General features: G+C 43.2%; 1 protein-coding gene across 1 annotated transcript in view; it reads left to right on the top strand.

Annotated features, from left to right (window-relative positions):
* The window catches only part of SPRY4 (sprouty RTK signaling antagonist 4), a 91737-nt gene extending 71631 nt beyond the window's left edge, over window positions 1-20106 (top strand). The window contains exons 3-4 of the mRNA XM_048861610.2: window positions 7769-7888; window positions 19607-20106. Of these exons, the coding sequence (XP_048717567.1) occupies window positions 7769-7888; window positions 19607-19689 (203 nt within the window). The 3' untranslated portion in view covers window positions 19690-20106. The remainder of the gene's footprint in view (window positions 1-7768; window positions 7889-19606) is intronic.
* Window positions 20107-22603: the final 2497 nt, after the last annotated feature.

Below are 22603 nucleotides of genomic sequence, written 5' to 3'. Positions count from 1 at the left end.
TCTTGACAAATGGGCTCAGGCAGTCTTTCCGCTCACTGCCCAGCCATGCCACTCAGTGGCTGGTAGGGGGACCTTGGCCTGCCTTCTACTCCGAGTTCCAGCTCAGAGGCCGTCCACTCAGCAGCCAAGGCCTGCACTGTCCTACCTTGCTGCTTTCCCCCTGAGCCTTTTCGTACCTTCCTGGCTTTCCCCCTCTCTGGGTTTGCCAGCCTCCCTACTCCCTCTTCTCAGGGAGTAACTATGGACTACCTCTGTTCTCTCTAGGAGTGACTGCAGCCTGCTTCTCTTCAGCCCCTTCTACTGCCAGCTACCTGGCTTTATACAGGCCACACCTCTTCTAATTAGCTCCTTGTCTCCTTCTCCAGATGCAGCCAGGGCAGTTATTGGCCCACTTAGCCACCTTAACCCCACCAGGTGTTGTGTGGGGTGGATATGCTATCACACCTTCCTATTGCCCAGGACGGTGTAGTGCAGACAGGGCTTATCTGACACTTACACAAGGAAATGCGGTCTCATTCTGATTTCAGACAGGCCTGAAGGTTATGTCACCAACTTCAATCCATTTTTTATCCTAGGGCTTGCATATATAGAGAATGGCACTGGGTTTAACTAAAGGTGTGAATTTAAACCAGTTTAGTTAAATGGGCAAACTCCTGTGTGGATGCTCTTATTTCAGTTCAAGGGCAGCTTATTTCATTTTAGTGAAACTCCATTTGGAACGGGTTTAAACTAAGCCCAACATAAATCAGTGTTACTTTGAAACAGTGCTTTCCACCAGTTAAATGAAATCAGTGCAAGCTTGTGTGTAGACAAGGCCTAAGTTTCATCTTTCCAGCAACATGAATAGTACAAAACACCCTATATTCTCTAGGCCAGCAATGGGTCACTATATGCAAAAAAATTCAAATGCTAACAATGATGCATGGCTCAAGTGGCAGAGGTGCTTCCCTTGGTATAGAGAAGATGGCATTTACATTATAGTTAGCATTTTTCTCTACGGTTCAGTTTGTAACAGAGGAGATCGACCATAAGATTAATGAGAGGAAAAACTGCAGCCATGGCAAATAAGAGTGACTCATGTCTGACTGATGTTCTTAATTTCTAATCTGGAATAGTAATTTTATACTGGACCAGATTGCAAGTATTTGTTCATACAGTTCAGACCATAGTTCATAGCTATACACCAGCCCAGAGTCAGGGCACTAGAGACCATCTATGTTTGATAGCTGAATGTGCCCAGTTCATCCACATTCTGCCTCAGCAGTACCTCAGAAAACAAGCTGGAGCGAAGAAAAACCCCTAATGGGTAATTTCAAAAGCAACGGTATCATCCAAACCACCCAACAAATACATGTTTCTAGAAACCAACTGAATGTATGAAATTAATTAAAGGGAAAAGACTAAAAGCAGACTAAATACTGGAAATCAGGAACTGGAGCCCAACTCACATCATGATCGGAAAGGGAACTTCACAATTTGATTGCAGAAAGCAATTTACTTCAATTAGCACGGATATAAACAGAGTGATTGCTTAATAGAAGTACTGCATCTCCAAAAAAACAAGCTGTCTTAATTGCATCTCTTCACTTGGTGTTTCCAGAACTTTAAAATGTACACTGGTGAGAGACAGGTTGGATTAACACTTTGTCACTCAGCAACTGTGCCTACTGCAGCTTGATACCAGCCCAGCCATTTGGGATGTGCTTCCTGTTTCAAAATGAGGCATGCACGTGTCAGTCAGAAACAAGGCGTGGACGAGGGATCATAGAATATCAGGGTTGGAAAAGACCTCAGAAGGTCATGTAGTCTAACCCCCACGACTAATCCCCAATTTTTGCGCCAGATGCCTAAATGGCCCCCTCAAACGTAGAGCTCACAACCTTGGGTTTAGCAGGCCAATGCTCAAACCACTGAGCTATCCCTCCCCTCATATAGTGGGAAGAGTTTTTCCTCCCCTTAAACTGCATAACACAATCAGTCAGATGTTTTTGTCTCCATATGGTCATTGTTTAAAATATACATGAGGTCATTCATAAGTAAATTCAAGAAGTTTGGGCCTAGAGTATGCTCCTTCCTCTAGATTTGCAGCTGGAGGGGTTTGGGTAACGAATCCTATTCAGCTGATAAAAGCCATTCTGCAAAACAGGTAGTGATGTCATAGCTAAAAGAAAATAGGTTCATGGTGTCTGATACATCCTTACCCCCATTATGCTTTCCTTAGCCAAATTCCATCTTTGAGTTTCTACCACAGGTTTTTTTGGGACTCACTATAACTTCTCAGATCTACAGACTCCAAAAGCAATGAAATTTCATCAATGCCTTAGGAGCTTCATCCCAAGAAAATTGTAATGAGGAAAGGCAAATGACAGGGAAATAAACACACGTGCAAGAAATCAGGCATGAAATTGAAGAAAACACAAACAACTTATAAAAAATGGGGTACAAGAGGTCGTGTGGTCAAAGCCAAAGGCAATGCCATTCCCTGGGGAATTATTTTAAGTAAAACTGCAATCCGATCCTGAAAAGTGGCTCTTTAAAAAATGGTATCACTGGATCCCAAGTTTGTGTGTCTCAGTGGCTCCATGTCCGGTGTGCTCAGCCTACTAATAACTACTGACCCTGCAAACCCATTCTGGCCTCTCAGAGTCAAGCTGGCGTCTTTGATACTTGTCTCCAGTAATAAGGAAATGAGGGTTCTGCAGACCAAATTATGGTCTCCATGATGTCTGCAAATGAGGCCTTCACGTACACCTATGCAACCATACTGTGGGCTCATGCAGTTGCACAGGTGTCAGTGAGGGCTTCATCTGGAGATGCTGGATCTTCACCAGTGTTACTAAGGGTATAATTTGGCTTGCATAAGAGAAGAGTCCGGGTCTGAATCCCACATCCCTGGTAAGTTTGCCCACTCAGCAGACCAATGGAACTAGTGCCCTGCTTGTTCCAGGGCTACATTCCTCAGACTAAATTCATCCCTGCAGTAAGCCCCCAGAGTTACACCAGGGATTAACTTGACCCATTTATCATTGTACTCTCTCCTTTCCCCCTCTCTATGCTTTCAAGCCCCCACACCCACACACATACTCTCTGCTCCAAAGGCTCAAGCTCCTCACTCAATTCCATGAATAACAGACAGCATCAATGTCCCCCCCTTCCCCCCGCAATGTATCAGTTATGAACAGCTGCACTAGTTCTGTCACTGCTGATCCAGCTGCAGAACATCATGCATGCCAGATATTTCAGTGAGATCGAGCTGGGTTCTCTTGGCCTCCTCTCTGCTGGTTTTTCAATTAGATTTTCTCCTTAATACTCTGGCAATGGGATAAGCCACTGAACCTCTCTGCCTCAGTTTTCCCATGTGGAAAAAAATATATAGTCAGAGACACATAACTCAGAGGAATGTGGCAAGGGTTAATTTGCTAACGGCTGGAAAGTGCTCTTGAGATAACATGCTAAATATTCTTATCAAGAAAGATACATGTTGCACAAATGTTAGGATCCTGGGTGTTTATTTTTTATTTTGATAAGATGCCTATTTAGTTGCAGCCCTCAGAGTCCTAGTAAGTGGCCAATGTGGCCTTTGGTGTTGCAAAGTACAGGTACCGTACCCTATTGAAAGCATGGCTATAAACCACTGACTTGAAGGAAATCCACCAGCAGGTACCATTATAAGCTCTTGGATGCTACTATACATAACAGTTGCAAAGAGCACTGTCCATGTGCTCATAAAAGCTGCCATAATTCTAGTCTACCACTATTAAGCAACTATAAAAACATAATTTACTTGTTCCATTCAAAACTTTCCCCCCCAGTGTTGTTCTCAGGTATCTGAGAGTTCAAATGGCTGGGTCCCAAGTGATAACTCCAGGTACCCTGGTAGGGACCTTTCTAGCGTACAGTACCAGTGAGGTGCTATAAAGATGACATGCCAAAGAAATTGAGAGCATGAGATCACTCATCATAACCCTTAGCTCCCAGCTCAAACCACTCGCAGCCCTCATTCAAACCACAGACCAGCTTGGCAGTACCACGATCCTCTTACTGTTACATAAGCTTTTCAATGAAATAAATACAAAGTCATCTTGAAAGAATTTTAAAGGCCAATAAAAAAAATAAGTGATGTTACCACCAGTCCACTTATTTAGTGTTGAGTACTGTAGGGTAAGTGTTGATGCAGTTTTATAGTGGAAGATACTAGAGGTTTTGAGGGCTGTTCTGGAAAGAAGAGTGTCTGATAGTCACATGAGGTGCAACTTGTGGGCTTCCCAGGTCCACTGATATACAGCAATCAGGCTCCAGAACTCAGTGCTTAAAGAGCTTACTCACAAATCCTACCCTTTGGTTTCCAGAGCACTGTGGAGAGACATCCCTCCCAACCACATGTAGGGAAGCGGGGGGAGTCAAGTATGTGGAATGACTCACAAGAACACAATTGCAGTCAGCAAGGTCTTCTCAAGGGATAGTGTTTCTAACAAGAAAGCAAGGTAAGCCAACAGGAGCAAGAAAGGTGTTATGTTCATGGCATACAGAGAAGTTTCATAAAAACAAACTCCTCATTTTGGAAGGTTGCAATATCACACAACTTTATTTCTGAAAATCCAGAACTTTAACACACAAAAACCAAAATCAGAGAGAGACAAAGCAGGCTGCTTCTGAAGGCAAAGAGGCACAACTCATCCCACGTGGCTGTAGGCTAGCTTTTTGCAGATGCCCAGCTCACGTGTTTCCCTTCCCTAGCCTGCAAGCAAGACCATTATCAACTTAAACCGGTAGCTTGTAATTTTAACACAGTTTTCTGTACACCCTAAAAGGAAACAATAAGACACCAAATCATGGGGTCCGATCCAGTTCTGTGATGCTTTGTGACATACAGCAGCCTGGTAGTCAACACCATCTCTCTCTAAGCACATGTCACACTGCGGCTGGGAGGCATGCATGTGGCACATGTAGACATAGCTCACCTCGCTTGGATCAAGCCAGCGCACTAAAAGTAGCAGTGAAACCGCAGCAGTTCAAGCGATACAAACCTGCCTGGGACCCTGGGCTTGGGGGCACAATCAGATGCGGTTTTCCAGCCCTTTCCAAGCCTTCATGGACTTGATTCAAATTCTCGATTTCTGTGACCACAACAAAATCCTAGCCTCACATGCTGCCCTCACACATCCCAACGGCAGTGTCGTCATACCCTAAAGGCTGATCACACAGAGCACAGCATCATGGCTGCTGTCTGCAGAGAAACGCTTTTCTCAATACTTCTTGCAGCATCCGAACACACTCTCTGTGGATACCTGCCTACTGTTTCCCATAAAACATCAGTTCCACCTGCCCTTCAGAGACTGCAAGAACCTACAGGGTCAAACTAGCATTACAGCAAGTCAGGGTAGCTTATCCTCTGTCCCCTTACAGCATTAATGCTAAGTGCATAACTCAGCTAGGAGTGGGATGTGTACATTTGTCATGGACTCCACGCTGCATCCAAGCAACGGCAGAATGGCAGGTGTCGATTAGAGCAGTTTTACCAGCTGCAAACACAGAAGAGTTACACTGAAATCCTCGCTGGCAATCAGTAGAATTTATTTACTATCAGGGTGGAATCATTACACTCTACATCAGCGGGGGGAACTAAGCCCCCTGAAATGAGATGTGGGTTTTAAACATTTGTTAGTGTTTTAGCACTTAAAAAGTTGCCTTCGTTAAATAACTACAAAGGATCATGGTTTTAAATCTTCAGAAAACTACTAAGTAACTACTGTACAATTACAGAGTGACTTTATTTTCCATAACATCTTCCATGCAAACTGTCCAGAAGCACTTTGCAGACTTTAATATACTACAGTGGCTGACTTAAAAGTACAAAATAATATCTGAGGGAGAGAGACCCTAATGTTTAAAATAGATGAGAAAAAAGATGTTTTCAGCTTAGCTTTTTAAAAGAGAGAGTCACTGAAGTGCAGCTATCCAGAGAGGATGTCCTAGATGACGGGAGCTGCAGAGGAGAAGGCTCTTGCACCAACACTAGCTACATTTTTTAGGTTGACAGAGGGGAAGCCGGTGCTAGACAAAGCAGGTTTGTAGAGGAAGAAGTAGGGACCCCACTTCTGGGCTTCATTACAGACCCTTTTTGCAGCTTCTGAGGTATACAAATTAAAGTAGATGTACCTCCTTCCCCAGGAATTTCCCTAGCAGCCCTTCCTGGGTGGCACAGGGCTGCCATAACAGTCATAAACCAGCTCCAAGGTAGAGGGAAGGTTGCATACTGGAAGGGTGTTGGGACAGAATGGGACATAGCCAAAGTGTTCTGCACTCTGTTCTGGACTGTTGGTGGGCCCCTGTGGGACCACTGCAGCTTGGATGTATGTTAGAGCGCCCTTGGAGCTGCTCTCACCTGCACTGGGGGGCCCAAACCAGCCACCAGCTTGTTCCAATATAGTTCCGATCAGTCCTAGGCTGCACCTCTTGCTATAGGTATAGTAAAGCAAGTTATATGATTGCACATGACTATTATTACCCATTGATGGTAATTATAATATAATACATTGCTGGGTCTTTTATTTCAAGGCACAAGGTTCATACAGCTTTGTGAACCAAGGCCAGCTATTTTTAATGGGCACAATTCAGCTCTCACTCTCACCCACGCAAAGGCTGATGACAGTGGAGTCTGCACAGATGTAACAGGGCAGGTTCGGCCCACCCTATGCATAAAAGACTCAAATCCTGCAGAGCTTTCTCTCCCTGCAACAATGTATTTTCCGAGTCTAACACCTGTGATTCTGGGGATGCTACCAGGATGGGTTAGGGCATAGGTGCTGGAACTAGGGGTGCTACGGCATGAAGGAGTTACCATCATACACAGGGTTTACGGTTTGGTTCAATGCCTCTCAGCACCTCACAAGACAAATTCTTCCAGCACCCCAGGGTTAGGGCATTAGTAATTTCTGGTAATGCCCATGACATATCAGGCACTTTCCATACACAAAAGAAGTCCCAGTCGCTGCCCCACAGATGTCTAAGCCTTATGTCTACAGTGCAATGAAACCACGATGGCTGGCCCAGGTCAGCTGATTCAGACTTGCCGGGCTCGGGCTGTGGGGTTATACAATTGCAGCGGAGACATTTGGGCTCGGGCTGGAGTCCCAGCTCTGAGACCCCAGGATCAGGAAGGTACCAAAGCCCAGGCTCCAGCCCAAGCTCAAACATCTACGCTGCAGTTTTATAGCCCCACAGCCAAAGATCCATAAGCCCAAGTAAGCTAACCTGGACCAGCCTCAGGTGTTTTATTGTAGTGTAGACATACCCTGAAGGGGAGGTCAGCTGCCAGAACCCAAGTGGTGAAGAACAGAAGCACACGTGGAGGTCTGCTCTACATTGAGTTTTCAGTCCCAGGCTCTTTGTTTGATGATCAATGAGCCAGTGGAGGGAACCTTGTCAGATATGATGGTAGAGACATACAAACAAACTGGCATTTGGTTAGCCAAGAGATTCAGGGGATGAAGGGGCTTTGGTTTGATACAGGCCCTGCCCCAAACCTCAGGGGTCTCTCAACAGAAGAAGGGCTCAAAATGGAGTGCAGTTTCACCGTCTTGTGGAAGGACCTGCGTGTCGATACAGCAGGCCCCACAGGACCTTGAAAGGGAGGGACTCAGACGTTCATGTCTAAACCGGCTCAGAACCAACTTGTCAGCATACGTGGAAGACGAACCCCTCTCCATTTCTAAATCTCTCTCTCTCTTTTTCTGTTTTTCTCTCTGATGATGCCTCCCCCATAAAGGACAATTGAGCTGGATGGGTTCAGTGTTTGCAGATATCCTGCTGTTGCCCCGGAATACAAGACTTTTCAGAAGATGGAGTTTGGGGGCCTTTCAAAGCACAGATCTAACCCCTGAAACAGGTAACAAACATTCAGATAATGTTAGTGAATAGTTTCCTTGCAATTTTCCTAAAGCAACATTTCTTTATTCGCTTACCCACAAGCACATGAAAGAATCAAAACAGGCTTTTTCTGCAAGCAACTCAAACTATTATCAGTGAATGTTTCTAACTTTGGATAATAGCTGTTCACAAGTGAATGGTAGCTCATGTCAGCAGAATGGGTTTTATCTGCACCCATAAAGAGTTTGAAACTGAAAATGACCCTCTCCCTCCTTAAACAATATGGGAAAAATTTTCACCTGGCATCAACCCAGCTACTCAATTTTGCACCTGTAGAGCAGGTAGTTGGTGAAGGGTGGGGGTTATCTACCCTGTCTGCATGTGCAAATGGGATAATTACACACCTGGATGGGTTCATGTGGAAAATTAGAGGCCATATTAAGAGGATGCAAAATGTGCTCCCTTCTTAAAGTCACAGTCCTGCCTTCTCCCTGCCTCTTTTGGGGTGGTCACTGCCACTGTCCACACACAGTCCTTGTGCTCAGAGCAATGAAAGGAGTGTGACTGCTCTTTGCTTCAGCACAGGGAGCAAAGGGGAGGGTGGCTCCTTGCGGGCCTGCACAGCAGCACATCACACCCAGCCCCTCAATGGCAAGAGTCACCATGACACACTCACAAAGCTAGAGACGAACCCATCACAGAAAATGAGAAGACCCAAGCAAGGATAAGACAGTACAACATGGCAACGTGTGGATTTTGTCAGGGAGTGTCAGGGCAAAACTCTCTGACTTCAACAGGAGCAAGATTTGGAGCACGATATATCATTAGAGGAGCTAGTTCTTTATACCTCATTGCCTCAATCTGGCCCAGGGCAACTGGTGCCACTACAGAGTTTGTTTCCACAGACTGCACAGGCTCAGCTGAGCCACAGAGCCGGTAAAATACCTAGGCAGGCTGTGAGTTGCTGCTAGGATCTGCGTGGGATACAGGAAGGCCTGGGGGACTGGCTACTTGCTGTTTGTTATGGGGTGAAGAGGAAGCTCTAAGTGGTCTTCTGTCCTCTATTAACAGCAGGATGGAGTCAGGACGGAGCCAGCAGGCTGCAAAGTCAGCCTTGTTTTTAAACACACATGGCAGGGCCAAGCCTTTTAACCCTCCAGCACCCCATGGTTCCTGGAATAAGAAAACAGTAGCCTTTGGTCTAGAAGCTCAACAGCTGTGCGTAGCTCAGGGCATTTCTCTGCTAGCTCAGAAACAAACAAAAGATAAGATTATATTGTGATAAAAGGAGCCACCCTTTTATAAGGGGTTATTAAAACCAGGCAGTCTGGACTGTATATCATGCTTTGTACTCAAGGGCTATCCTCTTACTGGACCCATGGCACAAGTGAACCATCTCAGAAACGGGACCACCCAAGGCAGTCATCTAGTGGATGGTTTATTTTGTATATACCATTTCTCAGGCCTCCTGATCAATAATGCCCTGGAAGAGCCGGAAGAGCCCGTTGTGCCGCTGTTCCCTTTGTTGTCCCATTTGCAAGAATAAAGCGATAGCAGAGCATTAATAGCGTGTCTATCCAGCCAGGTACATTAATGGAGAAAGGAGCTTGGTTTTGAGTCTTGTAAACTGTTGGGTTCATGGGAGGTATCCTGGCCCTAGTCGTCAGAGCACAGGACTGCAGGTCAGGAGACAGGGCTATGTCCCCAAATCTGACGCACTGTGAATTTAACTGCTTTGTCTCTCAGTTTCTCCAGTGATAAAATGGGAATAATACAATTTACCCACATATGAAAACGGCTTTGAGGGTCCCTGGTTAAAAGTGCTGTAGTATTAGATAGACAAATGCATTCTGACTAATTTTGAATGCTTGATCATGCACAGCTCCTAGAACTTGCAGCTAATGAACCCATCTGAGGTGCTCAGGTACCACAGTGATGGGTGCAGGAGAAGAACATGGATAGATACAGACAGAAATCCAAACACTTACGCACGAGCCTGCACATGATTATTTAAAGGACGCATGCAATTGTTAGACTTTTTAGCTGGTATTTGCTACTGATAAGTCCTGTGACCTATACTCTATCTGTACCAGGGCAGGAAGCAGCAACCCCAAATGGTAGCACATCATCCTGGAATGACAGTCAATTAGAATGCAACATTGCACTCTAGCATTACAAGGAGTCATTCATGTCATTAGAAGAGCAGATAATATGTTGAGTAAAGATATCAAACCATGTAGGTGTGGGGAGTGGGCTGAGAAAATGGGGCAGGGTGCTTCTCTCATGGACAGGTGTGGAAGTGGGAGCAGAGAATGCTCAATATAAGGTTAGTGGCAAAATGCTGGATGAAAGAGGGGAGCCCTAAGGAGGCATTTGAAGGGGTCATTTAGCAGCATAAGAGGATGGAGGCTGTTACAAATCTGAGGCAGCATGAGAAAGAAAAGCAGGAAAGACCCATCCCAAAAATGGTAGAAACTAAACAATGTCCAGGTTATAATAGGGGAGGAGATCTGTGTCTGTCTGTTGGATCCTTCCTAAGTCTCTTTAAGGCTAATCTTATGATCCTTAAACATTCTGGCACAAACTTTCCTCTGATACAAGGCTGTGAAAATACTCTGAGAGAGTTACCTATGAGCACAGGAAATACATCCTCTTCGCCATCTCATCTTTTCACCTTAACTACAGCTGGCAGCCGTGGCTGTGCATGTCTTCATTGCCTCCAGAATATGGCCTGCTGGCTCACGATTCAGGGTTCTCTCAATCCTCCGCATTCAGTTTCCAGCGTGGGGTTAAGTTTGCATTTCTCAGCATTGAAAAGTTCAGCCCGTACCTAACCCTTCCTGGCTCAAAACAGGATCCTGATGTGTCATCTTCCTTCGGCAGAGATCATTCTCTTGAGAAGGCCTTTTCTTATCAACGGGTCTGTAGGCAGCAACTCATGTGCACTGAGCATGGGGTTATCTTCAGTGAATACTGACATAAGCATGAGGTTATCTTCAATGAAGAGACATCAGGGCTGTATTTGGTCTGTTCTATTTTGTACAGTATTGTGCACAGTCTGCACACAACGAATAGCTCTCTAATCTGCTGTCCACTGGCTTACCAGCTCATGAGGGGAAGGGAGAAAACCAGATCTACTCTAATATTGGGCCCCCTTAAAGCTTTCTCTAGAATGGAGATAACAGGGATGGACAAAGGTCAGTGGCACCGTGAGGCCTTCTGGCAGTTCAATGAGATGATAGGTTCACCTCGGAACCCCTCATTTCTGTTTCTGTCATCATTTATTAGTCTTAAACTGCTGGAGCAGCGAAGAGCCTTGGATAATAAACACCAGGAAGCAAACTGCTCCAGAAGGTGAAGAACTCATCAAGAGGCAAGTTAACAAAGCTGTTTGCTGCATACCTGGGAAGCAGTTGTACAAACAGCTGATCCTTTGGACCATATCTGGCGTCTGGCTGGCCTCAGTGATCCTAGAGTTCTCCTTTCACTCCATTCACTCTAGGGATTTTAGGTCTAAATTCTATGGGCACAGTGTACAGACTGCTATTCAGGCTGTGCTGTGGGCTGCAGCCAGGATATACTTACGTAGGTAGAGTCAGAGGAGAAAAATTTCCTGCATTGAATTGGGAAATCCATTTTAGCTGATAACCCCTTGTTATAATAAGCATTTGTTACTATGGAACAGCCTCACTTCTTCCAGTTCACTAGGCTGTCCCATAGCAGAGTGGTCTTGGGAAAGGCTATCTGTAAGGCTGCCTTTTTACCAGCCTCTAAAATTCAATTCTGCTGTATTTTAAAGTGAAGCTTTTTTTTTGTTTCTTGCCAGAGCTAAAATCAACACCAAAAATTAACCTTCTCCTGGGAAGATCCAACTCATTCCAATATCCAGGGAAATGCTCCTGAGCTGGTGAAAATGGCTTTTTAGTGGTAATTGCCTCAAGCCTCTCCAGGGAGCACAGGAAAGTCCTTGTCATTTTCAATGGAGACAGCTACTTGGCTTCATCTTCATGAGACTTCTTCTCCTAACATTTCTCCCCATGGCTCTCACTGGTGACAGCAGTGCTGGGAGCCCTGGAATATTAACCATCATCTCAACCCATTGTTCTCAGTCTTTTCCATATTGGGACAACCTCAGGATGCCCCTAACATCTAACAGTACGGAAAGGACAAGATGGTTTCAGGGTAACTGCACCTGTGTCCCCCCTGTGTGGTTCACTGCAGGAGTGCCCAGTCAGGTCTCAGGTCTCCAGATATCCCCTGTCTCTGGCCAGTGATCCTTGTCCCAATCTCTTTTGACTGAGGGTTTTAAGGCTGCACCGCTCCCTGCCTTACATTGTGATATCCCCAGCAAGACAGTCTGCCAAACAGCCAGTGCCTGTGTCTTGCTCTCTCTCCAAGGGCTCTGAACAAATATTGCCAGCAGTTTCAAGTTACCACACAGCTCTTTCTAAGCAAGCACATTTATTCTACAGGTCAACGCATTACAGAGAAAACAATCAAAACAATAAGTGTTCTGACCTACATGCGAAAAGCTTACCAGAGGTCACCATCCATCTTATGGGTTTCTAGTGTGCTGCACTCTTTCCAACCCTTCCGCATGGGTTGGGGCACCCCATGGATAGAAGGTCCTGTCCATCTGAAGGCTCAAGAAAGAAGGCCCGGAGTCAGTTTAAATGCAACCTTTTATTCATAGATTCATAGATTCATAGATATTTAGGCCAGAAGGGACCATTATGATCATCTAGTCTGACCTCCTGCACAATGCAGGCCACAGAATTTCACCCACCACTCCTAAAAAAGACCTCACATCTATATCTGTGCTATTGAAGTCCCCAAATTGTAGTTTGAAGACCTCAAGGAGCAGAGAATCCTCCAGCAAGTGACCCGTGCCCCATGCTACAGAGGAAGGCGAAAAACCTCCAGGGCCTTCCAATCTGCCCTGGAGGAAAATTCCTTCCCGACCCCAAATATGGCGATCAGCTAAACCCTGAGCATATGGGCAAGATTCATCAGCCAGATACTACAGAAAATTCCTTCCCGGGTAACTTGGATCTTACCCCATCTAAAAACCCCATCTATTATCAAAAGCCCTTTCTTTGTGTGTTGGTTTCTGGAAAACCCAGTTTGAACCAATATATGCAAACTACCCCAGGGATGGTACCTCTCTGGACACGCTAAGTGATTCAACTTAATCACCCCCCACTGTTTTGGGTTCCTGGAGGAACTGTGGTAACGTCCCTCCTCCTGGAGTTACATACAGTCCATGGCCCACAGGGACACATAAGTCATTCATACACTTAATACAATATGGTACCCAAAGACATTGCAGGGGGTTGTAATATCTGTCACAGTCATCACCCCTAATACCAGGATCTAGCCAGGACTCTCCTACCATTGAGCAACATGGGAAGGACAAGTTGATCACAATATATAGGAGGTCAGACCAGATGAATTGGTGGGCCCTTCTGGCCTTAAACTCTTTGACCTCCTTACACTTGTTTGTGACCCCACAGGTTGAGGATTCCTACTCTAGATGTATCCTGAGCAGGGTTAGATGATATGATGGTTATAAAGCCAGCACTCAGGCAACATTAATATTCCTACCATTGTAATTTGATGGAAAAAGCTCTGGTATAGATACATTATTTGTCTGCTTCCTATGTTTGCTTAATTATTAATAGCCCTGTATGTAAGCAGGAGGTTGGAGCTATTGTTTTTGTGCTTTGCTCTGTTATTCTGCACTATAACTTCACAAGTGTTCAACTTCATGACCTTGTGTTTTGATTTATGTAAGACACTAGGTTATGTAAAAGTCACCTGGATTTTCCGTTTATATCTACTGATTTCAAATAGCGACAACGCAATGGATTTTTCACGCACTAAAAAGTACAACTGAAAACTAACCCCAGCCAGTAACATTGATTCACACAGGCAATATACATAGAAAAGGCAAGTCCAGAGGCTTAGGCCTTGTCTGCACAACAACTTTTGGCTGAGTCTGTGTGTAGACAAGGCCACAAGGAGAGGAATATGCTTGGAGGTCAGTGGAAATTTCCACTTCACCCCACACTATTAATTTACACTTCCTGTACCACTGCACTGAAACATAAAACCTTCCCCATCTCTCCATAGCTCACCCCTCACACCCCAGGAGACCCTGGAAATCAAACACTGTTACACTTTCCCTGCCACATGTTGTCCCCTGCATTATTTGTTTGGCTTTGAAATCATCTCCCGTTTGTTGCCAGCAATGAGATTCTCGGTAGCACTCCAATCAAGTTCAATTGCTGGAGTGGCCATTGCTCTGCCCTGGGATTCACTTTCTAACATATGTTTTTAAGTAATGCTGTTTGTGGTCGCTTTATTTTCTTATCACGCCTGTGACCTTTGCTTGTTATAGATTAGTGGCTGGAGCCAGTTGGATTTGTTTGATTTTTATTCATGGTTATTAGGAAGAGGAAGTGCCAGAAGGGATTTTGACCTTGAGTTTAAATCTATTCCCATTTCAGCAACTGGGTCTTTAATTATAGATCTCTAGTTTATCGTTCTCCAAATCTTCAGCAGGCACAGGACTGTTTTGTCTATGCATCGTGTTATTGTAAACTCAGGGGATGCTCAGTTAATATAGCCCTTGCTTGCTAAATACAGGATAGGTTACAAGGATGTGAGCTGTGTGGACTGAAAGCAAACATTTACAAACAAATTCAACCATATATGTATGGGCCGGCTCCGTTCAAGCTATGATCAGCCCAAGACTGGGTTAAGGCAGCCAAAAGCTTTAAGCTGTTGCACTCCTTAGTCCTGAGGCCAGTTCTCTCTGGTCCCAAAGGGTTGCTCGTACGGCTGCATTTCAGGGATGCCCCTATCATGCCCCTGCACCAGGGGCTGGGAGAGGTGATAGCGTAGGAATCTCTGCTCTGTGCCACCCAGAGAAACATCAAAGGGTATCCTGAAGTACTGGCTTTATGGCTGCCCCCATATTACACGTGTGTGTGTGTGTGTGTATACACAGTGGATGTCCTGTCTTGCTCTACAATCCCTCAGCACAAACACTTCTGTTAGTATCTGTGACAAAACAACATTCTGGTTAGATTTCTCCCCTCTCCCCCCACTCTATTGTGTAGTCACAGATGTACTGGATAATTTGTGTGTTTACCAAGGGCAGTATATAGGTTAGAATCTTGTTTCACTTTTTTTATTCCTTTCCCAGGGAGTGAAATGAACAGTTTCTAGAGTAAGGGTACCAAGTCCCACATGTGCAGCACACCATTAGCTGATTTTATCCAACCACCACCTGCTCCTTAGCTGACTCACTTGGCAGAACATTCATGTGGTTAGAAAGGAAAAAAACCTATGGATCAGATTCTGCATCTTTAATCAAATAAAACTCCCACTGATTAAAGCTTTGCTTTATGTGGACTCCATCCTGCACCCTTTGAAGTCAATGAGAATCTGGCCATTGACTTTAGTGGGGACAGGATCAGACCATAAAGGATCACAGACTTTGGCTCTGTATCTGTTCTCAGAATGAGGACTCTCATATGCAGCGGGAGGGCACCACATGAATTTGGGCTCTGATATTTTCAGCTGCCTGCCAGGGTCTGGAAAAAGCTTGGAGAAGGAAGGGCACAGGCCAGTCTTGAGAAAAGGAGCATCTCCTATCACAATCCAACATATTAATGGCTGATGCATGGCACTGCATTGTTTACTCCTGGGGGAATTCTGCCCCACTGCGCAATGCAGAATTCTGCAGAATTTAACGTGCGCACAGAATTTCCTTCCCTCCCCCCAACAGAAATGGGCTGCAGTGCTGCTAGCTGCCACTAGGGGCTTTTGGACTTGGCAGAGCCCAGCCCACACATAGAAGACACTGCTGGGGGGATGGGGAGGGAGCTAGAGGGTCCTGGAAGCTGCAGTTCCCAGCTAGCCCTGAGGGAAGGAGAGGGCGGCACGCAAGAAACTGGAACCCAGCATCAGGCTCTTTCTCCCTCTGGATCCCTAGGCTCTGGGGCATGTATCTGGGCTGGGGGGGTCCCATAGCTGGGCTCGAGAGGGGGTGCGGGTATCTAGGCAAGAGAGGAGCCCTGCGGCTGGGCTCTGGGTGGAAAAGGGGTTCGGATGTATTGGCTGGGGGGGAGCCACGGCTGGGTTTGTGGGAAGGGGGCAGAGAAACAGGAAGTGGGTTGTCACAGGGGTTTCTTCTACTCCTGGGGGAATTTTTATGAGTGTCTGTCTTGTTACAGACATACTTGCTGACAGGTATTTTGAAATAAATTACCAAAATAATTTAAACTGGCAGGGTTATGTAGTGTTAGTTTGAGAAATAAAATTTGCAGAATTTTTAAATATTGTGCGCAGAATTTTTTGGCGCAGAATGCCCCCAGGAGTATAGTAATTAGACACAGGTAAGATCATCAAGCCCTCCTTGGCCAGAGCCACCCTGAGCTGGAGTCTTTAAGGGGGGCATAATGTCCTGAGACATTCCTTCCACATTCCTCCACGGGGCTTTGAAACCACCAAAGAGGAGATGAGCCCAAGACAATCCATCCCAAGTTTTACACCAGGGTGGATAAAAATCAGTGATTTTTAAAAAAAAATCTGATTTTTTTAATTTAAATCGGATTTTTTTGATAAAATGCTTTTTGAGGAAAAAACCTACCTAAAGATAGTTTTAATTAAGATACATTATAGTTCAAAGATATCTCATCATGTAATAGGGATTATAAATTCTAATTCTATAGTATGAGACAATATATCATGTAATGTTTAAGAAAAGTTTTGTAAATGAGTTCCAATAGTTCATGGATTAAGGGACCCAATTTTATGGGGTTTCAGAGGCTTCTGAATAGATTATTTAGATTAATCTTTCTATCTACCCAATGGGACTCAGTGCTCAGTCTAGAAGATACCATCAGAGATGCTTAGTTTTGCAGTTCTCAAACTGTGGATTTGTGTGTCCAGAGATAACATGCTTGTTAACAGCAAAAATGTTTTAAAATAAATAAATAATATATTGACGTGAGAAATAACAGACCTCAAGCCTATTGTCCCTCTGCAAATTTGTGTACACAGAGTCAATCCCTTACCTCTCTCTAAAAGTGCAAAGTTTCAAAAAGTTCAATGAATAGAAGATTGTTGGGGGCAGAACAGATCTGGACAAGGAGAAGTCTGGAGACTAATGTGAGAAGGGAGGGACAGGCAGTAGAAACAAAAATGAAACTGTTTGGGCAGCATATTCCAGAAGTTTTGAGGTCTTTCTGAGAGTAGCCTTCATTGATTTGAGATCTACCATACCATTCTCTCACTAGAAAAGAAAACCAATAATTTTACAGCAGGCTGTAAAAGAGACCCAGTTTGGGAACAAGAACATTCAAGAAATATATGTTTGCTGATGATGTTTTAAAGAAAGTCACACCAGTGAACTGGTGGAAGTCACTTAAGAACTTGGATTCAGATAATCTCACTTTTAACAGCAGTAGCTTCTTCTGCCGTGTAGAAAGAATATTTTCTTCCTTTGGACTAATTCATTCCAAATTGAGAAATCATTTGGGACCTGAAAAAGCAGGAAAGCTTGTTTTTCTTTTCCAGATTATGAACAAACAGGAAAATGAAGGTGAAGACGACTGAGTTAGCTGCAGAAGCCAATATTTTAAGTTTCTCATGTTGACCTGGCTGACATAGTCGATTCAATTTTTGTTTTTTTAAAACAAATATTTCATTTAACTATTTTAGTTAAACAATTTTAACAAAAACAAACCTGATTTTAAAAAACTTGAATGTTTAACTAAATTCAAAAATTCATATGTTTGTTTTGTTAAAATATTATATGTTTTCTGTTGAAGAAAAAAAAACAGAATCCATAACGTTGTTGTTTTAGTTAAATAAAAACAATTGAAATTGTCTGGTGATGTTCTCCTCCTAATACAGCATGGCAAGAAAATCCTCCAAATATTAATGATTAACCTGTTGAATTGGAGATAGTTCATCTCCCAGTGACTTCATAAATAGCTGTTTCAATTACCTTTGGTAAATGAAATAACCAAACAATCATTCATTTTCTGATATAGCTGTAAAACTAATCTGAAAAGTTCTCAAAATAAATCACTTTAAAAATGTATAGTATGTACCTTCTAAAAATGAAACCTACATCTATCTCTGAGTTGTGAAGAATATGTATTAAGGTTATAACAACCAACAAGAATGCACTTTTATGTAGAAATCCATGATTAAATTGAGTCTTCCTGACTAGTGATTTAAATGAATTCGATTTAAATCAAATCCACCCTGTTTTATACCAAGGCTAATGAAACATGGGACAGGTCTTTGCAAGTTTAGCTGTTGCTATGTGAATACTCATGCAGTGCAGACACGATCAATCAAGCTCCCGGCTTTTCTACAATATGCATGTCCCAGTGCTTTAAGGAGCTCCCTAGTAATCCAGGATGTTACAAGTGCGAGGACGAATATCAGACTATACTACCAGGCATAGAAATGCTGTCTCACTTCATGAGACTACTAACTACACCAGAATCCAACACAGCTGAGAGCCAAGGCTTGGTGTTACAGCCAGTCCTGCTCTAGTGAATACAAGTAGTTAATGTTCATCACAAGTGTGGTCCAAGGCAGAGTCACCTTGGTTTCTTTTTACACCTACCTAAATAAACCATCCAAGCTAATTAGTCCCGGGCAACTATAAGCATGTTCTTGAGGATACCACACCTGTATAATTAAATAAAACATCCTGTTCCCAGCACTTCCTGGCAGACATTTGCTCTAGAAGGAACACTGAAGCCGCACCACTGTGACACATCTGAAATTTCAAACTTCACACTGGTGTAGGTGGGTAAACGCATGTGACTGATGAATATGTGCGAATAAACATGGTCCCAGATAAGGCACTGATACCGTGTGCTTGTGCTTTTGCCAGTTCTATTTAAACACTGATAGACTCTGACAAACAAAAGCCCTTTTGTGCATTGTGCATCTGTGGTTACCATCCCCTGGTTTTCCATACGGTCTAGGCTTGTGCTCAGATTATTCCTCATGGTTCATTATTGCATCTTGTGCTTGCACCAGCATAGCTCACCACAGTGCTGAGGCTGAATGAAGGAGCTTTCACCCTAGCAGCAATTGTCCTACTTACTTTGGGGCAAAATCTGCCCCTTCTGGTTCTGCTGCACAGGGGACAGCGTTGTGTAGCCCACCCCGAGGTCCATGCTCCTTCTGCAACATAGGAGACAACACTCTGAGGCTTCCCTGCATGCCAGGGATGGGGTAGGTTTGTGGATGGAGTGATAGAGCCACAACTAGGCAGATCCTCTGGACATTCTCCTTTCAGGGCGGGAGGGACCCAGTGAGAGAGGCTAATGCAAGACTGAACTCCACACGGAGCTACATCATCAAATCCTCCTACAGAATAGTGCATTTTACTATAAATTAATCCAGTTCTAAGCCTCAATTAAGTTAGATGAATATTTTGATCACTTGGCTTAACTTTGTCCCGTTTCTTCCAGTGGATGCATGGAATGACAGCTGCCTTATGGGAAAGCCCCTGTATATTTATTTCCCGAATCCATTTTTTTCCTTTCCATTATACTTTCCCAAATACTATAAACTTTATTTGGAGACTGGGGCCATTTGTGGTTGTTTCTAGCTAGCTGTAACTTTACATTAGACAGCAAAGAAGAGAAGCAGATATAAAGGTATATTTTCTTTTCTCTCTTTTTTTTAATTGTAGGACCCATCAAGACAACCACAGTTCTATCCTACATCATCTTAGAACTGCTTACCGATGACGTGCCCTATCCTGCAAGTTGCTGAGTACCCTCAACTCCCATCCACTACACTGAGCATTGTGGGAGCTCAATACACCTCAGGAGGCACTCAGAAACTCACATGACTGCAGCTTACTGTCTTTTCTAGTGGTAAATATGGTATTAGATATAGAGAAAGAAGCCTATTTAATTACATTAAATTACAGTTTGTCTCTATTGAGCACAGCTTGTCTCCTCGAAGATTCCCTTGCTCTTTTATACATTTGTGAGATCACAAGGGCAAGGTAGCACTGGTCCATTATTTTAAATGTATTTTCTTTTATCACAGAGCTTATAGATGACGAGACTGTTCTACTCCATATTTGCACACATAGAGCATCTATAAAAGTATCCTATTCTTGACCGGGACTAGTTATTTAACTGCTCCTGCCTGAAATATACAGAAATATTATAATTCATACAATTGTGTTTCTTGTTCTGTAAAAATGTTTTAAAAAGTAACAGTGGGTAGTATTAGTTGCCACATGAAAAAAAGATGCAAATCTGAACAAAAAGAAAAAACACCATTTTCCTGCTACCCAAGTTTGCTGGGGACATTAATTGTGCTTCGTAAGTGATGTTTAATACCTATTAAGTCATTTAAAGTTACTTTTTTAAAGTTAAAACACTAATGCAGTTTTTAAAAAGATTAGGTGTTCAAATTCACTTGTAGCTGCCCATCTAATGTTCACATGGGGAGATTGTGCTCTCCAATGGCTGAAGTATTCGCATGCAGTTTTCCAGTTTATGCACGTAAACCTGCCAACTGCATGTTCAAATTAAACAAGCAGGATTTTTTAAACAAATGAATGAAAAATATTGATCAGACAGTAATCTTTCAGTCTTCCCTTCCTCCTTTCTATGAAGAGTGCTAACTAACACAACAGCAACTAACTAACACAACAGCATTTTCACACAGCTAAACACAAAAGCTAAGAAATGTTTGATTTGCACATGAAAAATCATAGTTTAGACCTACTGCGTGACAGACAATAAATGGGAATTATCTGCTAAAAACTGTACAAAAACAACGAGCTCTGCTCCAGGCTAAAAACCTAGGTACCGCCTGGGGTCCAAAGAAATAGCAACCCCGAGAAGTTCCTCTTAAACCCATTAGTCTAAAGATAGCATGCTTGACTTGGTCATTTCAAAGCAACATCACTGCTTTAACATGAGGATTAGGTAAGAAAGTTGTAAGAAACAATTATAGACTGCACCTACTTTTGTGTTAGATAATAGACAAGAGTTGACGTTTGTTGCTGGTTTCAATAAATTGAGCCCCAGATCATTGATTTGCTGATATTTATGAACAGCTGAAATAGTTACGATAATCTCCTTAACCAAACCTGTCAACAAAGGAGATGAAAAATATGAAAAACGTTCAAAAATGTCCTTCCAGTAGTGGGAAAGGGGAGAGCGTGGTCAACTTTAAGTTAACGCATAAACCAGTATTCCCATGAGCTCATTCTTTGTTTCAGCAAATGCAAAAGAGTTTATGCATCTTCTAATAAAGGGAACTAACTATCCAAAGGATTATTTGCAGGAGGAAATCATGTGTTGTTGCTCACATTATTGAACACCAAACATAATGCAATTTCTAATACACTAAGGCCTGTGATGTTAGTTGTTATTCTTAACAAAGGATACTGGGCACATAGACCCAAGGGAACACTTTTGCATTGGTTAATTAACTTCTAAGAAGCAAACATTGCAGGGAGGTGCAGTCCTGGGTTCATTTCTTGAGCAGCGGCTGTACTCAAAACATAAACGGACTAGCTTGAATGAACTTAGTAACCTTTTCCTGTTCCTAACATTGGTAAATGTTTTTATATTATGAGTAATAAGTGTCTTTAATAAACCCAGCCTTGTAAATGCTCCATGTTCCAGGAGTTTTTAAAAGCCTCTTTCATCCAACTGCTACTAGATTTGGCTTATTGTACTTATTTTCCGCAACACATTTGTTTATCTTTCCCTCTAATTAAAGTATACTCTGCTCTCAATATGAAGAAATAAAAGCAACAGTATGTGCTATGAAAACTTATTTCATTATGTAATGAGATGGCAGCAAGTCCCGCATACTCTCTAGATATGGTCTGAAAATACAGAAAAGCTACACACCCATCAAGCTACTGTAGGTCAATTTGCTTTTTCTCTAAATTATGGGCCCAATCCTACAAAGTACTAAGCACCTCCTATATGATACTGAGTGCTTTCAGCTTCCACTGACTGCAAGGGCACTCAGCACTTTGCAGCACCCATCCCAAGAATAACTTAAAAGATCAGGCTACACCACACTATAAAATGGGCCAAGATAATTCAAGTAATGAGTCATTTACATGACGGAAGCCACCAAAAACAAGTTCAAGTCATTGGCTTTGTGATGGCCAAAGTGCCGCACAGTGAATGCACTTCAAACACATTTTTCTTGTAGCCTTTGGCATAAAGCAAAGTCTATGGAAGTTTTTAAGGTTTAAAAAAATATCTAATAGTATTCATCAACCACTTCTTGGAAACATAATCATGTTAAAAAAAAAAACAAAATCAGCTGGAATGAAAGGAGGAAAAATTCCTCAATCTTTTTAAGCAATGGGGAGGGCTCCCACTAACTTGTTTCATTGCTCAGCCTTAATCCTCACTATTTTCACATGAAGGCCGTGGACAATTAGCACCAAACCTTTTCCTCTGAAGCTGAACTCCCATTAGGATAGAATAAAAGAACAAAAGGGGACAGGTTTCATAATTTCCCCCCTGCACCCCACCTGACAGTCCTCCATTCTTTGTAGACAGATTTAATTTCCTCCGACACATGGTGTTCTCCTCTCATCATCTCATCCTGTCTCTATCCACTTGCTTTTTCTTCCTTCAGGGGAGCTAGAAATAAGACATCAAGGAATGTGCTCTAAAATAGCTGGGACAAGCTC

The sequence above is a fragment of the Caretta caretta genome, chromosome 8, assembly GCF_965140235.1.
Source record: "Caretta caretta isolate rCarCar2 chromosome 8, rCarCar1.hap1, whole genome shotgun sequence".
Classification (NCBI taxonomy): Eukaryota; Metazoa; Chordata; order Testudines; family Cheloniidae; genus Caretta; species Caretta caretta.
The sequence above is the reverse complement of the archived record's forward strand: the minus strand, read 5'-3'. Positions and strand labels throughout refer to the sequence as shown.